This window comes from Ranitomeya imitator, chromosome 4 (genome assembly GCF_032444005.1).
Source record: "Ranitomeya imitator isolate aRanImi1 chromosome 4, aRanImi1.pri, whole genome shotgun sequence".
NCBI lineage: Eukaryota > Metazoa > Chordata > Amphibia > Anura > Dendrobatidae > Ranitomeya > Ranitomeya imitator.
Window position 1 is genome coordinate 895,001 of NC_091285.1, and position 17,092 is coordinate 912,092.

The 17,092-nt window shown below is 50.6% G+C and overlaps 1 protein-coding gene across 5 annotated transcripts in view; it reads right to left on the reverse strand.

The window, feature by feature from the left end:
* The window catches only part of EPS8 (EGFR pathway substrate 8, signaling adaptor), a 205,426-nt gene that overhangs the window by 104,177 nt on the left and 84,157 nt on the right, over positions 1 to 17,092 (reverse strand). For all 5 annotated transcript variants that reach the window (XR_011320615.1, XM_069762743.1, XM_069762745.1 and 2 more), the window contains 4 exons: positions 15,055 to 15,137; positions 14,006 to 14,130; positions 13,507 to 13,580; positions 12,633 to 12,753 (listed from right to left, as the gene is read on the reverse strand). Coding sequence is in view for 4 of the 5 variants with exons in the window: in XM_069762743.1 (XP_069618844.1) it covers positions 12,633 to 12,753; positions 13,507 to 13,580; positions 14,006 to 14,130; positions 15,055 to 15,137 (403 nt within the window). In the remaining variant the exon portion in view is untranslated. The remainder of the gene's footprint in view (positions 1 to 12,632; positions 12,754 to 13,506; positions 13,581 to 14,005; positions 14,131 to 15,054; positions 15,138 to 17,092) is intronic.

Sequence of the window (17,092 nt, forward strand, 5' to 3'; positions counted from 1 at the left end):
TGGGCAAAGGCATCAACATAGAGTTTACAGGAGAAAAAAAAGAGGCATTCAAAGAAAAGAACACGGGCCGAGTGTGAGAAAGCTGGGTCTCCCTCAGAGGTCATGGGTCTTCCAGCAGGACAATGACCCAAAACACTTCAAAAAGCACTAGAAAATGGTTTGAGAGAAAGCACTGGAGACTTCTAAGGTGGCCAGCAATGAGACCAGGCCTGAATCCCATAGAACACCTGTGGAGAGATCTAAAAATGGCAGTTAGGAGAAGGCGCCCTTCAAATATCAGGGACCTGGAGCAGTTTGCCAAAGAAGATTGGTCTAAAATTCCAACAGAGCATTGTAAGAAACTCATTGATGGTTACCGGAAGCGGTTGGTCGCAGTTATTTTGGCTAAAGGTTGTGCAACCAAGTATTAGGCTGAGGGTGCCGATACTTTTGTCTGGCCCATTTTGGGAGTTTTGTGTGAAATGATCAATGTTTTGCTTTTTGCTTCATTCCCTTTTGTGTTTTTTTCATTTAAGACAAAGTAAATGAAGATAATACCAAAGAATTTGTGATTGCAATCATTTTCAGGAAGAAACTGAGTATTATCTGACAGAATTGCAGGGGTGTCAATACTTTTGGCCAGAACTGTATAATATATATATATATATATATATATATATATATATGTGTGTGTGCGTGTTTGCGTGTTGTAGATCGGCTCACTTGGCTGTTCACCGAGGCAGACAAGGGTACACTGTTGCTTTCAGAACTTACTTTGGTTTATTATAGGCAGCATAAACCATGGTGTATTAAAACAAATACAGGCCTCTGAGCAAAACAGGAAAACAAAACGGTAACACCAAGCACCGTCCTTCTGAGAGCGGGGTTTCAATCGCTAGCAAAACACACACAGTTCAGGATGGTTCCAGCACAACAACTTCTCTGGAGTGTTCCTCTCCAGACCCTGAACACTGCTCTCTCCAGAGGCCAGCTACTTAAGCCCCAAACCACCCCCTGTGGTGGAGATAAGCTGGATATCCTCCCACCCACACTATGGATGTTCACAGAAAACTCAGCCCATTATGCAAATTAGCTTTTAACCCCTCACCACACTTGGTGTGATGGAGGAAAATCTCTGGGTTTTATATTACTGACACCATTAAGCGCAGTGAATCATATCCCTCCCTACAGCCCTTTGTCACATATCCCCCCTCCTGTGCCCAAAACCGGGGGTTTTGCCACTTTCACTCGCTAAGTAGGGGGAGTTTGGACAGAGCTTCTGCGTTCCCATGCAACTTCCCTGGCCTATGCTCAACATGAAAATTAAGTTCTGGAGCACTAAAAAACCATCTAGTCACCCAGGCATTCTTCCCCTTCCTTTCCCTCATCCATCTCAGGGGCACATGATCTTAGACTAGCCTGAAGTCCATGTATAATAGGTAATATCTCAGGGTGTCGATTGCCCACTTGATGGCCAAGCACTTTTTTCTACGATGTCAAAGTTCTTTTCACAGGAGGAGTTTCCTACTCAGGTATAGGACTGGATGTTCATCCCCATCTATCTCCTTGGACAACACAGCTCCCACCCTGATTTTTTTGGATATCCATCTGAAGACGAACGCCTTAATGAAATCCAGTGCGACCAAGACCGGCTGTCTGCACAGGACGAGCTTCATCTCCTGGAATGCCATCTCTGCTTCAGAGGACTATTTGACCATCGACGACTTTGTGCCCTTGAGAAGATGAGTCAGGGGGTGGCGATCATGGCAAAATTCAGGATAAATCTATGATACTATCCCACAATTCCCCCAAAAAAACCTGACCTGTTTTTTGGAGACCGATTGTGGCCACATTTGCCTCCACCTTGTCTACTTGGAGCTTTATCTCTTTCCTCCCAAAGATGTGGCCTAAATATTTTGAATCTACTTCTTTAGGTTTATGGTAAACCTTGCCTTCCTCAGTGCATCCAGTACCAACTGTACCTTCTGCAGGTGACTTCCCCAATCCGGGCTAAAGATCAGGATGTCATCCAAATAAGCAGCCACATAGTTTTGGTGAGGGGCTAGGATCTGGTCCATGGACCTCTGGAAGGTAGCCGGGGCTCCTTGCAGTCCGAAGCCATTCTGGTATACTGAAAACACCCATCAAGTATAGAGAAGGCCATGTTCTCCTTAGCACTTGGGGACAGGAGAATTTGCCAGTATCCTTTTGTTAGGTCCAGGGTGGTGATATATTTGGCTGATCCTAGCCTCTCAATGAGCTCATCGACCTGGGGCATCGGATACATGGCGAACTTGGACACCGCATTTAGCTTTCTGTAGTTGTTACAGAAGCGCCACTCTCCATCTGGCTTCGGCACAAGGACAATTGGGCTGGACCAGCCACTCTAACTCCTTGATAACGCCCAGGCTCAATATTCTCTTTACTTCCTTGGAGATCACCTCACGACAGACTTCGGGAATCAGATATGGCTTTTAGCTCACGCTTATGTGCGATTCAGTCAGGATTTTGAGCCCCACAACCTGCGTACAACCTGGTAATTCTGTAAACAGGTCCCGGTTCCACTGAAGCAGCTTATGGCACTCTTGTTTCTGGGCTGGTGACAGTGTTTCTGCCACTGACATCCTCGACCCTGGCTTCAGTACTGGCTCCCAAGCATGTAGCTTTCACTGGTTTCCTGTCTTGCCATTGTATGAGCAGGTTGATGTGGTACACTTGGCATGGCTTCCTTTTACCTGGTTGGTGGACCTTGTAGTTGACGTCACTCAACTTCTCGACCAACTCGTATGGCCCTTGCCACTTGGCCAGGAACTTACTTTCAACAGTTTGGATCAACACCAACACCCGATCTCCAGGGCTAAACGGTTTCAGTCTTGTCGACAGATTGTAGACCCTTGCCTGGGCCTCTTGCGCTTGGAGGCTCTGCCTGACAATCGGCATCATGCTCGCGATCCTGTCCAGCATTTGGGACACATGTTTGAAAACGATATGGTGGGGTGTGACCTCCGCTTCTCAGGTCTCCTTTGCAATTTCCAGAAGTCCTTGAGGGTGTCATCCGTATAACAGCTGAAATGGTGAGAGCCCCGTAGAGGCCTGTGGGACTGCTCTAACGAAGAACAGTAGGTATCGTAGCAAGCAATCCCAGTCTCAATCATCCTTCTCCATGAACTTCTTCAGCATATATTTCAAAGTCTTATTGAACCTCTCTATCAGACCGCCTGTCTGCAGATGGTACACAGACGTCCTGAGTTGGGTAATCCGGTGAGCCTTACACAATTCCCTCATTACCTTGGACATGAATGGTGTCCCTTGGTCCATCAGGATCTCCTTTGGCAGGCCTGTCCGGGAGAAAATATGAACTAGCTCTTGCGCTATACTTTGAGCAGAGGAGTTTCTCATTGGCACCGCCTCAAGGTACCGTGCTGCATAGTCCATTACCACCAGGATGTATTGATGAACCCTGGCAGACTTATCTAACAGCCCAACCAGGTCCATGGCAATCCGGTCAAATGGGACTTTTATGGGCAATAGCACTACGGGACTGTGTAAATTGGACACGGGAGCAGTTAGCTGACAGGTAAGGCAGGATTGGCAGAAATTGACCATGTCTTGGTAACACCCAGGTCACTAGAACCACTGAAGGACCCACTCTTGAGTTTTGTCTACTGTCAGATGCCAACCCAAGATATGAGAATGGACCAGATCAATACACTAAGCTTATAGGGACCTGGCACCAACAACTGCTGTATCACTTCTCCTCTAGGTTTAGTGACCCGATAAAGTAGCTTTTCTTTTTAAGTGAAATACAGAAACCTGGTGTCATCCCCCGACTCTTGAGCAACCCCATTTATCACAGTCACATTGTCAAAAAATTTTTTAAAGTAAGATCCAGCTTTTGGGCAGTCCCAAAATTCTCTCCAGACACACCCAACTCAGGAATCTCGGCCTCATGGGTTACTGTCTCGTCCTCATCACCATCAAGGACAAACAGGGGGAACTCCTTGACCTTCGACTGCGATGGGAAATCTTCATGTATGGACCGGCTCCTGTCTGTGTTAGCAGGCACCCTTGCCTTTTCACACAAGTCCCAAAACAGGCTAAAGTCCCGCCTGATGATCACAGAGTGTAGCAAGTCTTCGATTACTCCGACCGCAGGGGACTCTGTTCCATGGTTTGCTTTTATCGACACTCTGGCGACAAGGTAGTCCTTTGCGTCACCATGGATACAGCCACGTGTTTCCCTGGGATCAACAGGTGGGGAACTGTGGCCCATATCAGGATCACCAAACTCCCAGAGTCCAAGAGTTCTGACCCCAGTAACCCATTTAATGTCACAGGACATGCCTGCGGCCCCTTACTGGGCTGATTGTCTATCCTGCCTGCATTGTGGACTAAGTAAGAGCAGCGCCTCCCAAGGCTGCAGTCCATCTCCTCGGAGGACAAAGGATAATGGGCAGGTATATGTCCCACACCGCAACATATCCAGCAGAGCAAGTTTTTACCAATGGCCCTTCACAACACCTTCAGAAACTTCTTGGGAACTAGGACTCCCCCACTGGTGGTTCTACTACCCCTCTTTTAGGACTCATTATGAGGATGCATCACCCCCAGAATTTCTTAGGGAGATCTCGGCTATCTGGTATCGCTCCACTAGGCCCACGAGTTCGTCCCGATTCCAGGGATCTCCCTGGGCAACCCAGGTCTGCACTGGTTAGGAAGGGAGTGAACTAATCTGTCGATGATGACCCGCTCCACCATCTGAGTTGGAGTGGAGGATTCCGGCTGCAACCATTTTTGCACAAGATGCAGTAAATCACACATTTGGGATCGGGGAGGCCTGTCCCAATAATATGCCCAGTGGTGAACCCTTTGTGCTCTCACCAACATAGTCACTCCTGCGCATCCTAAAATTTCAGTTTTTAATTTGGCATACTCTTGTACATCATGTAATGCCAAACCATGCTACTGTTCTAGTGCTAGAGTCTCATGCTCTACTCAAACACAGTCAAAAATGCCTCCACATCACCACCTGGGGTCACTTTCTGCAAGGCTCGTCTTACCGACTTCCGGACGTATGTGTCGTCACCTGGACTTGGGGGAGGTGCTGCCGAACTTCCATGAAGCGACTCTGCAAGCAAGTCAATCTGCTGCTTGTGCTGCTGTTGCATCTGCTACATAAGCAGCTTTCTGCTCTCGTTGCGCCATCTGTTGCTGCTGTAATTGCTGTTGATGCTGCTCTTTTACCAGATGTTTGAGCAGGTCTCCATCTTGCCTGATGTCATACGCTGGCTTGTGGCCTCCTTCACCCAGGACATGCAATACCTCTTGTATCCGTCACATGTGTTCGCTGGGAACGCTGCCCGCAGATCTAACAGCACCTATGGAAGATTGGCTCACTCGGCCATTCACAGAGGTAGACATGGGAACATGGTCTCTTTAAGGACTTCCTGTGGTTTATTAGAGGCAGCATAAACCAAGGTGTAGTAAAACAAATACAGTAGTCTGAAAACAAAACAAAATGGTGACACCAAACACAGTCCTTCTGAAAGCGGGGCTCCTCGCTAGCAGAACACACACAGTTCAGGTTTGTTCCAACGCAACAACTTCTCTGGCGTGTTCCCCTCCAGACACTGAACACTGCTGCCTCTGGACGCCAGCTATTTAAGCCCTGAACCACCCTCTAGGGTGGAGATAAGGTGGACATCCCCCCACCCACTCTATAGATGTCCACATAAAACTCATTACACAAATTAGCTTTTAACCCCCTCACCGCACTTAGTGTACTGGAGGAAAATCTCTGGGTTTTAGGTCAATGACACCATTAAGCACAGTGAAACATATCTCACCTCCAGCACTTTACTAGTGACTTTGTTACAAGATGTACAAGTGTGCAAGTGCAGGTGTGTGTACACGTATGTCCCCTGCTCTAAGAAAAAAGGAACATGAAGAACACAATGTAATTCCAAGTCAATCACACTTCTATGACATCAACCTGTCATGCTACGAAGTAACAATGATTGTGAATCAATTTTCACAATTGCAATTGTGCAAATAAAACAGACAACAGGTAGAAATGATAGACAATCAGCAACACAACCCCTATAAAAGGAGAATTGTGGCAGGGGGAGACCAAAGACCATTTCTCATTCTTTTTGGCTGTTCAGGTCCCTTTTGCATTTTGTCTCTCACCCCTAGCGGTACTGTACAGTAGCATAATGCGGTGTCTACAACCCACAGAAATTGATCAGGTAGTGCAGCTCATCCAGGATGGCACATCAATGCGAGCTGTGGTAAGAAGGGTAGCGGTGTCTGTCAGCACAGTGTCCAGTCTAACACAATATCACTCCAGCTTGTTTGCATGGACCATACTGTAAACAGGCCTACATTAGCATTTCTTGTCCTGTATCTGGTGGGAGCATGTTTGTCTTTGTTCCTCTCTGCAAGTGGCATCCAGAATACACAAACCTGCAGACAGATGGAAACCGATCTTCTGGAACATTCTTCATCCTTTGAACTATGTTTAAGGGAGTGTGAGCAACTCTGCCCAACAAGCGGGCTGATCCCATGAGAAGTAGGACAATAAACCAAGTTTGGTTAGTTAATTGATGGTGGGTCTTGTGAAGGGTGAGGATCTGCTGCTGCTTCCAGTTCGTGGTGCTATGTATAGAGATTGGAGATCATTTTCCACTAGGGATTGTGAGGTCTCACCACCCTGCTGGATTTGAGGACCAAATCTAAAAACTGTTGTTCCATAATCCTTGGCGTCCGATTACCGGGTGGCGCCCACAGATTTGTCCCTTTTGTGTGGCCACCGTGCAGACTCTAAGGAACCACATCTACGTTTGAGGTTATATTCTCCCAGCCTGAATAAAAGTTGTTGGATTGTTCATTGGCCTACTTTCCCTGTCTGATCTGTCACACACACCCGTCACAAATTGGTTGACAGCGGAGGGATCAGAGCAGAAGGAACGGAGAACTGCGGCCTGGCAAGGCAACAAATAGAGCCAGAACCTCAGGATACAGGAATTAGACTGTGGGAACCTACAAAGGCCCATAAATTAGGGGTCAGTTACAAAAGACTGTTCAAAGAGCAACTAAATGAGGTTTTGGAAGGAGCTAGCATTCAAGAATGCACAAAAAAGGGACTCCCAGAGCAATTGGAGGAAAGAGGGGCCTGGAGGTAAATATCTAGAAAAGTCAGTGGGTTGTGTGGTATGATGAGGAGTTGGCATTGCTGAGGGATGAAACCACCAAAAAAGATAAATGAGAGGCGGCCATTCGGAGAGCTCATGAAAGACAGCTCGCTGTGGAAGCAGCTAGAAGAACAAGGCAGACAACCACAACATCCACCATGAAGGAAGCCCCAAGAGTGTCCTGCAAAGAGTTTAAGCCATTTAATGAGGCATCAGGGGACATTGAGGGATTCTTCCAAGATTTTGATTATTAATGTCAGTTAATGGAAATTCCAGAAATAGAGAGAGTCAGCCATCTGGTGGGGCTCTTAGAGGGTGGAGCTATGGAAGCATATCAAGCTATGGACCCTCGATGGAACCGCGATTATGAGGACATTAAAGAAACCATCCTGGAACATTATGCAGCAACTCCAGACACTTAAAGGATTCGGTTCGGCTCGTTAGCCTGTAACAGGGAAGGTTCTTTTTAAAATGTATAGAATTCCAATTCAGGCAAAATGATCTGCACCACATGTGCACAGCTATTAGTGCACATCCAACCTGCTTAATGGCTGCCCACATCAGACTCCTGAGTGCCCACTCATGAAAAACAAAACAAATGTCCATGCAGCAAGTAAGGGAAGAGTGGCACTCCCCGTCCTAAAATTTCACTTTATTTAGGCAATTTTAAAACATCCAGGCTAGGAGAGCTATGAGTGGAACAAAGAACTGGACGACGATCGTTTCGCAAAAAAGGTGAGTGTAACCAGCAGTCTCCTACCCTCCTTCCAACAGGGGAGCATAAGCACCACTCTCCTTCCAACAGGGGAGTGTAACAAGCACTCTCCTACTCTCCTTCCAACAGGGGAACATAACCAGCAGTCTCCTACCCTCCTTCCAACAGGGGAGCATAACCACCACTCTCCTTCAAACAGGGGAGTGTAACCAGCACACTCCTACTCTCCTTCCAACAGTGGAACATAACCAGCAGTCTCCTACCCTCCTTCCAACAGGTGAGCATAACCAGCAGTCTCCTACCCTCCTTCCAACAGGGGAGCATAACCAGCACTCTCCTTCCAACAGGGGAGCGTAACCAGCACTCTCCTACTCTCCTTCCAACAGGGGAGCGTAACCAGCACTCTCCTATTCTCCTTCCAACAGGGGAGCATAACCAGCACTCTCCTACTCTCCTTCCAACAGGTGAGCATAACCAGCACTCTCCTTCCAACAGGGGAGCGTAACCAGCACTCTCCTATTCTCCTTCCAACAGGGGAGCGTAACCAGCACTCTCCTACTCCTTCCAACAGGGGAGCGTAACCAGCACTCTCCTTCCAACAGGGGAGCGTAACCAGCACTCTCCTATTCTCCTTCCAACAGGGGAGCGTAACCAGCACTCTCCTATTCTCCTTCCAACAGGGGAGCGTAACCAGCACTCTCCTATTCTCCTTCCAACAGGGGAGCGTAACCAGCACTCTGCTACTGTCCTTCCAACAGGGGAGCGTAACCAGCACTCTCCTACTGTCCTTCCAACAGGGGAGCGTAACCAGCACTCTGCTACTGTCCTTCCAACTGGGGAGCGTAACCAGCACTCTCCTATTCTCCTTCCAACAGGGGAGCGTAACCAGCACTCTCCTACTGTCCTTCCAACAGGGGAGCGTAACAAGCACTCGCCTACTTTACTTCCAACAGGTGAGCGTAACAAGCACTCTCCTACTTTCCTTCCAACAGGTGAGCGTAACAAGCACTCTACTACTCTGCCTCCATTATGTGAGAATAACCAGGACTCTCACTACACTGGGTATCACCCTATTGCACACCGTTTCCCACTTCTAGATTTATTCAAGGTAAACATATAGTTTTATCCATATGTCAGATTTTCATTTGGGGCTGATGCAGCCACAGTCCAGTGATGTAAGTTGTTCGCCACTTCGCCATGACATCAAAAATATGTCACCCATAACTGTAGGGCTTATGCTGCTCACAAAACCCCCAATATTCAGAACTGGACATTGGGCTCACAGCATAAGAGTTCATTTGCTGCTCTCTGTACACAGGGAGGTCAGGGTAATAACGCCCTTTGGGAAGCAGCAGGCCATAAATCTGTCACCTCCCAAATTCTTCTGCAATCTGTGAATGGACTGTGTCTGTGATCCATCAGATAACCCACGTTAATTACCTGTTCACAGCAGGACGGCCCCAGCTGCACCAGCGTCATGTAGAGTGTCTTAAGGTACCGTCACACTAAGCGACGCTGCAGCGATACCGACAATGATCCGGATCGCTGCAGCGTCGCTGTTTGGTCGCTGGAGAGCTGTCACACAGACCGCTCTCCAGCGACCAACGATGCCGGTAACCAGGGTAAACATCGGGTTACTAAGCGCAGGGCTGCGCTTAGTAACCCGATGTTTACCCTGGTTACCATCGTTAAAGTAAAAAAACAAACACTACATACTTACCTACCGCTGTCTGTCCTCGGCGCTCTGCTTCTCTGGTCTGGCTGTGAGCACAGCGGCCGGAAAGCAGAGCAGTGACGTCACCGCTCTGCTTTCCGGCTGCCCGGCGCTCACAGCCAGAGCAGAGAAGCCCAGCGCCAAGGACAGACAGTGGAAGGCAAGTATGTAGTGTTTGTTTTTTTACTTTAACGATGGTAACCAGGGTAAACATCGGGTTACTAAGCGCGGCCCTGCGCTTAGTAACCCGATGTTTACCCTGGTTACCGGCATCGTTGATCGCTGGTCTAGTGTGACGGTACCTTTAGAGTGCCAGCTTTTGTTCCTCTCAATTCCTGATGAAGCCATGCTTCAATGTTCACTGTGAGAACTAGGAGATGGCAGATGGCTTTATAGAGCTTACAGATACATCTATGACACTTCCCCATTGTAGAGATCGCCTCCCAAGCCCATCTTCCATCATAAACTCTCCCACAATGCCAGCTCCTTCTTGAACTCGGCAGTGGGCTTCTCTGCGAGACCCCCTCAACACCTTGAGAATGGAACGCCTAGCCAGAAGTGAGGCTAAGGCTCAACCTCCCAGGAACCCTCTGGAACCTGCGCTGGGTCAGTAACTGGTCCTGTTTAGTGATGAGTGAGTACTCGGGTAGTCTCCGAGTATTTGTTAGTGTTCCGAGATTAAGTTTTCATCACCTCAGCTGAATGATTTACAGCTACTAGACAGCTTGATTACATGTGAGGATTCCCTAGCAACCAGGCAACCCCCACATTTACTCAGCCTGGCTAGTAGCTGTAAATCATTCAGCTGAGGCGATGAAAACAATCTCCGAGCACTAAAAAAATATTCGGAGGTCACCCGAGCGTGCTCAGGAAAACCCGAGCAATGAGTATACTCGCTCATCACTAGTCCTGTTATCCTACTGGATGATGAGGGTCCAGAAGGCAGAAAGTTACGTGCACTCAGACTGTGGGTGACAGCAGCTATGTAGGCCATCTCCCAGGTGAACAACAACACTTTCCCATCACCCTGACAGACTGTGGGCATCACACGAGGGGTCCTAATAAGGCCACACCCAGGACCGCATCACACGAAGGGCTCTAATAAGGCCACACCCAGGACCGCATCACACGAAGGGCTCTAATAAGGCCACACCCAGGACCGCATCACACGAAGGGCTCTAATAAGGCCACACCCAGGACCGCATCACACGAAGGGCTCTAATAAGGCCACACCCAGGACCGCATCACACGAAGGGCCCTAATAAGGCCACACCCAGGACCGCATCACACGAAGGGCTCTAATAAGGCCACACCCAGGACCGCATCACACGAAGGGCTCTAATAAGGCCACACCCAGGACCGCATCACACGAAGGGCCCTAATAAGGCCACACCCAGGACCGCATCACACGAAGGGCTCTAATAAGGCCACACCCAGGACCGCATCACACGAAGGGCTCTAATGAGGCCACACCCAGGACCGCATCACACGAAGGGTCCTAATGAGGCCACACCCAGGACCGCATCACACGAAGGGCCCTAATAAGGCCACACCCAGGACCGCATCACACGAAGGGCCCTAATAAGGCCACACCCAGGACCGCATCACACGAAGGGCTCTAATGAGGCCACACCCAGGACCGCATCACACGAAGGGTCCTAATGAGGCCACACCCAGGACCGCATCACACGAAGGGCCCTAATGAGGCCACACCCAGGACCGCATCACACGAAGGGCCCTAATAAGGCCACACCCAGGACCGCATCACACGAAGGGTCCTAATGAGGCCACACCCAGGACCGCATCACACGAAGGGCTCTAATAAGGCCACACCCAGGACTGCATCACACGAAGGGCCCTAATAAGGCCACACCCAGGACCGCATCACACGAGGGGTCCTAATAAGGCCACACCCAGGACCGCATCACACGAAGGGTCCTAATGAGGCCACACCCAGGACCGCATCACACGAAGGGCCCTAATAAGGCCACACCCAGGACCGCATCACACGAAGGGCCCTAATAAGGCCACACCCAGGACCGCATCACACGAAGGGTCCTAATGAGGCCACACCCAGGACCGCATCACACGAAGGGCTCTAATAAGGCCACACCCAGGACCGCATCACACGAAGGGCCATAATGAGGCCACACCCAGGACCGCATCACACGAAGGGCCCTAATGAGGCCACACCCAGGACTGCATCACACGAGGGGCCCTAATAAGGCCACACCCAGGACCGCATCACACGAAGGGCCCTAATAAGGCCACACCCAGGACCGCATCACACGAAGGGCCCTAATGAGGCCACACCCAGGACCGCATCACACGAAGGGCCCTAATAAGGCCACACCCAGGACCGCATCACACGAAGGGCCCTAATGAGGCCACACCCAGGACCGCATCACACGAAGGGCTCTAATGAGGCCACACCCAGGACCGCATCACACGAAGGGCTCTAATGAGGCCACACCCAGGACCGCATCACACGAGGGGCCCTAATAAGGCCACACCCAGGACCGCATCACACGAAGGGCTCTAATGAGGCCACACCCAGGACCGCATCACACGAAGGGCTCTAATGAGGCCACACCCAGGACCGCATCACACGAAGGGCTCTAATGAGGCCACACCCAGGACCGCATCACACGAGGGGCCCTAATAAGGCCACACCCAGGACCGCATCACACGAAGGGCTCTAATAAGGCCACACCCAGGACCGCATCACACGAGGGGCCCTAATAAGGCCACACCCAGGACCGCATCACACGAAGGGCTCTAATGAGGCCACACCCAGGACCGCATCACACGAAGGGCTCTAATAAGGCCACACCCAGGACCGCATCACACGAAGGGCCCTAATAAGGCCACACCCAGGACCGCATCACACGAGGGGCCCTAATAAGGCCACACCCAGGACAGCATCACACAGAGGGTCCTAATGCTCCTACCTCCAGGAACAGATCAAACGAGGGGCCATAATAGTGGCCCACCCAGGAACACATCACACGAGGGGCCCTAATGTTCCTACCTCCAGGACCTTTCTTCTTCTTCGTCTTCCTCCTTTTGGATAGTTCAGAAAATGCTTCTGCAGCTTTTTGCAGTTTCAAAATAAAGAATTCAATGTCGTCAAGAATGTGGTTCAGGATTTGCTGCAAGAAAATTGAACACAACAAAGCGTCAGATCAAAAAAAAAGTTGTGGATACAGCAAAGGGTCGGGGATACAGCAAAGGGTCGGGGATAAAGCAAAGGGTCGGGGATAAAGCAAAGGGTCGGGGATAAAGCAAAGGGTCGGGGATAAAGCAAAGGGTCGGGGATAAAGCAAAGGGTCGGGGATACAGCAAAGGGTCGGGGATACAGCAAAGGGTCGGGGATACAGCAAAGGGTCGGGGATACAGCAAAGGGTCGGGGATACAGCAAAGGGTCGGGGATACAGCAAAGGGTCGGGGATACAGCAAAGGGTCGGGGATACAGCAAAGGGTCGGGGATAAAGCAAAGGGTCGGGGATAAAGCAAAGGGTCGGGGATAAAGCAAAGGGTCGGGGATACAGCAAAGGGTCGGGGATACAGCAAAGGGTCGGGGATACAGCAAAGGGTCGGGGATACAGCAAAGGGTCGGGGATACAGCAAAGGGTCGGGGATAGGCAGCAGGGTCCGGGATGCACCGTTGGCTCGCATGCATTTCCTCTCTTTAGAGCAGGCGAGTTTTTCGGCACAGGTTTGTTGATCCGCCCGCATGAACAAGTCCTGACCCGGTATCGCTCCACATGAGACGTGGGATGGATCACAGATGAGGCAGTGGATTCTACATTTATAGGAGTATTATTGGCCGGCGCGGACACGTTCCAATCTCTGCTTGCTGTCAGTGATTGGGTCATCCAGGGCTCATGACAAGGAAGGATTACCACGTCTCTGTCGACCCGCGCCTCGGCCATCTGCGGCGTTTCTTCCTGATCGTAGTTGTCCTGGCTTCGGTCGTCTGAATCAGAACAGAGAGAAGTGTGAGAAGACAAAGAGCGGCTACCAAGGGGAGCGGCTACCAAGAGGAGCGGCTACCAAGAGGAGCGGCTACCAAGAGGAGCGGCTACCAAGAGGAGCGGCTACCAAGAGGAGAGCCTACCAAGAGGAGCGGCTACCAAGGGGAGCGGCTACCAAGGGGAGCGGCTACCAAGGGGAGCGGCTACCAAGAGGAGCGGCTACCAAGAGGAGCGGCTACCAAGAGGAGCGGCTACCAAGGGGAGCGGCTACCAAGGGGAGCGGCTACCAAGGGGAGCGGCTACCAAGGGGAGCGGCTACCAAGAGGAGCAGCTACCAAGGGGAGCGGCTACCAAGAGGAGCGGCTACCAAGGGGAGCGGCTACCAAGAGGAGCGCTGCGGTCAGCACTGCTGTACACCTTCACTTACTGTCTCCATACTCTGCCGCCCAGGCGGCCACACGACTCCGCACATCCGCCTGTGTAACAGATCCCGGGGGCCGAGGAGCAGCCGCATGGGGAGGTGGCGGGACCTTGTCACCGGCATTGATGTTCCTATGGCAGAAAGAATCACTGTTACCAGGTGATACTGGCCATAAATATGGAAAAAGCAGTCACCTGAGCCTACAGAAGGCGCCCGCCGGGGAAGAGGAAGAAAGAGGAAGAGGAAGAAAGAGGAAGAGGAAGAAAGAGGAAGAGGAAGAAAGAGGAAGAGGAAGAAAGAGAAAGAGGAAGAAAGAGGAAGAGGAAGAAAGAGGAAGAGGAAGAAAGAGGAAGAGGAAGAAAGAGGAAGAGGAAGAAAGAGGAGGAGGAAAAGGAGGAGGAGGATGAGGCGGCGGAGGAGGAGGCGGCGGCGGAGGAGGAGGCGGCGGAGGCGGAGGAGAAGGAGGAGGAGGAGGAGGAGGAGGAGGAGGAGAAGGAGGTGCACTCAGCCCGATCAGAAGAAGGAGGAGGAGGAGGAGGAAGTGCACTCAGCCCAATCGGGAGGAGGAGGAGGAAGTGCACTCAGCCCGATCAGAAGGAGGAGGAGGAGTGCACTCAGCCCGATCGGGAGGAAGAGGAGGCTTCCGCAGCCCGATCGGAAGGAGGAAGTGCTCGCAGCCAGATAGGAAGGAGGAGGAGGAGTAAGTGCACTCAGCCCGATCAGAAGGAGGTGGAGGAGGAGGAAGTGCACACAGCCTGATCGGAAGGAGGAGCAAGTACACTCACCCCGATCAGAAGGAGGAGTAGGAGGAAGTGCACACAGCCTGATCGGAAGGAGGAGGAAGTGCACTCACCCCGATCAGAAGGAGGAGGAGGAGGAGGAAGTGCACTCAGCCCGATCGGAAGGAGGAAGAGGCGCACGCAGCACGATCGCAAGGAGGAGGAGGCGCACGCAGTCTGGTCATGAAGACGCGCCCATATCCTCAACAGGAAGGATATGGTGCCTGGAGCCCGATCAGGAAGAGGGGAAACATGAACTACATGAGCACAAATTACCGGAGAACATCTGGCCGCATCCTCAGTTTTCCTCCTTTGCCATCGATCATTGAACTGTAGATATCTTGGTGAATCGAAGAAGCCTGAAAAAAGCAAAACGAGTCAGATAAGGAGAAAAGCAACAAACATCACAGCCATCGCCCCAATGTGCCAACACAACGGAGGAGAGGAGCAAAGATCACAATGCGATCACTACAGAGGAGAGGAGCAAAGATCACAATGCGATCACTACAGAGGAGAGGAGCACAGATCCCAATGTGATCACTACAGAGGAGAGGAGCAAAGATCACAATGCGATCACTACAGAGGAGAGGAGCACAGATCCCAATGCGATCACTACAGAGGAGAGGAGCAAAGATCACAATGCGATCACTACAGAGGAGAGGAGCAAAGATCACAATGCGATCACTACAGAGGAGAGGAGCAAAGATCACAATGCGATCACTACAGAGGAGAGGAGCACAGATCACAATGTGATCACTACAGAGGAGAGGAGCAAAGATCACAATGCGATCACTACAGAGGAGAGGAGCAAAGATCACAATGCGATCACTACAGAGGAGAGGAGCAAAGATCACAATGCGATCACTACAGAGGAGAGGAGCAAAGATCACAATGCGATCACTACAGAGGAGAGGAGCAAAGATCACAATGCGATCACTACAGAGGAGAGGAGCACAGATCACAATGCGATCACTACAGAGGAGAGGAGCACAGATCCCAATGCGATCACTACAGAGGAGAGGAGCAAAGATCACAATGCGATCACTACAGAGGAGAGGAGCACAGATCCCAATGTGATCACTACAGAGGAGAGGAGCACAGATCCAAATGTGATCACTACAGAGGAGAGGAGCACAGATCCCAATGTGATCACTACAGAGGAGAGGAGCACAGATCCCAATGTGATCACTACAGAGGAGAGGAGCAAAGATCACAATGTGATCACTACAGAGAAGAGGAGCACAGACCACAATGTGATCACTACAGAGGAGCACAGATCCCAATGTGATCACTACAGAGAAGAGGAGCACAGACCACAATGTGATCACTACAGAGGAGAGGAGCAAAGATCACAATGTGATCACTACAGAGGGGAGCACAGATCCCAATGTGATCACTACAGAGAGGAGCACAGATCCCAATGTGATCACTACAAAGGAGAGGAGCACAGACCCCAATGTGATCACTACAGAGAAGAGGAGCACAGACCACAATGTGATCACTACAGAGGAGCACAGATCCCAATGTGATCACTACAGAGAAGAGGAGCACAGATCACAATGCGATCACTACAGAGGAGAGGAGCAAAGATCACAATGTGATCACTACAGAGGGGAGCACAGATCCCAATGTGATCACTACAGAGAGGAGCACAGATCCCAATGTGATCACTACAAAGGAGAGGAGCACAGACCCCAATGTGATCACTACAGAGGAGAGGAGCACAGATCCCAATGTGATCACTACAAAGGAGAGGAGCACAGACCCCAATGTGATCACTACAGAGGAGAGGAGCACAGATCCCAATGTGATCACCACAGAGGAGAGGAGCACAGACCCCAATGTGATCACTACAGAGAGGAGCACAGACCCCAATGTGATCACCACAGAGGAGAGGAGCACAGACCACAATGTGATCACTACAGAGAGGAGCACAGATCCCAATGTGATCACTACAGAGAAGAGGAGCACAGATCACAATGTGATCACTACAGAGAAGAGGAGCACAGATCCCAATGTGATCACTACAGAGAGGAGCACAGATCCCAATGTGATCACTACAGAGGAGAGGAGCACAGATCCCAATGTGATCACTACAGAGAAGAGGAGCACAGACCACAATGTGATCACTACAGAGAGGAGCACAGATCCCAATGTGATCACTACAGAGAGGAGCAGATCCCAATGTGATCACTACAGAGGAGAGGAGCACAGATCCCAATGTGATCACTACAGAGGAGAGGAGCACAGATCCCAATGTGATCACTACAGAGGAGAGGAGCACAGATCCCAATGTGATCACTACAGAGAAGAG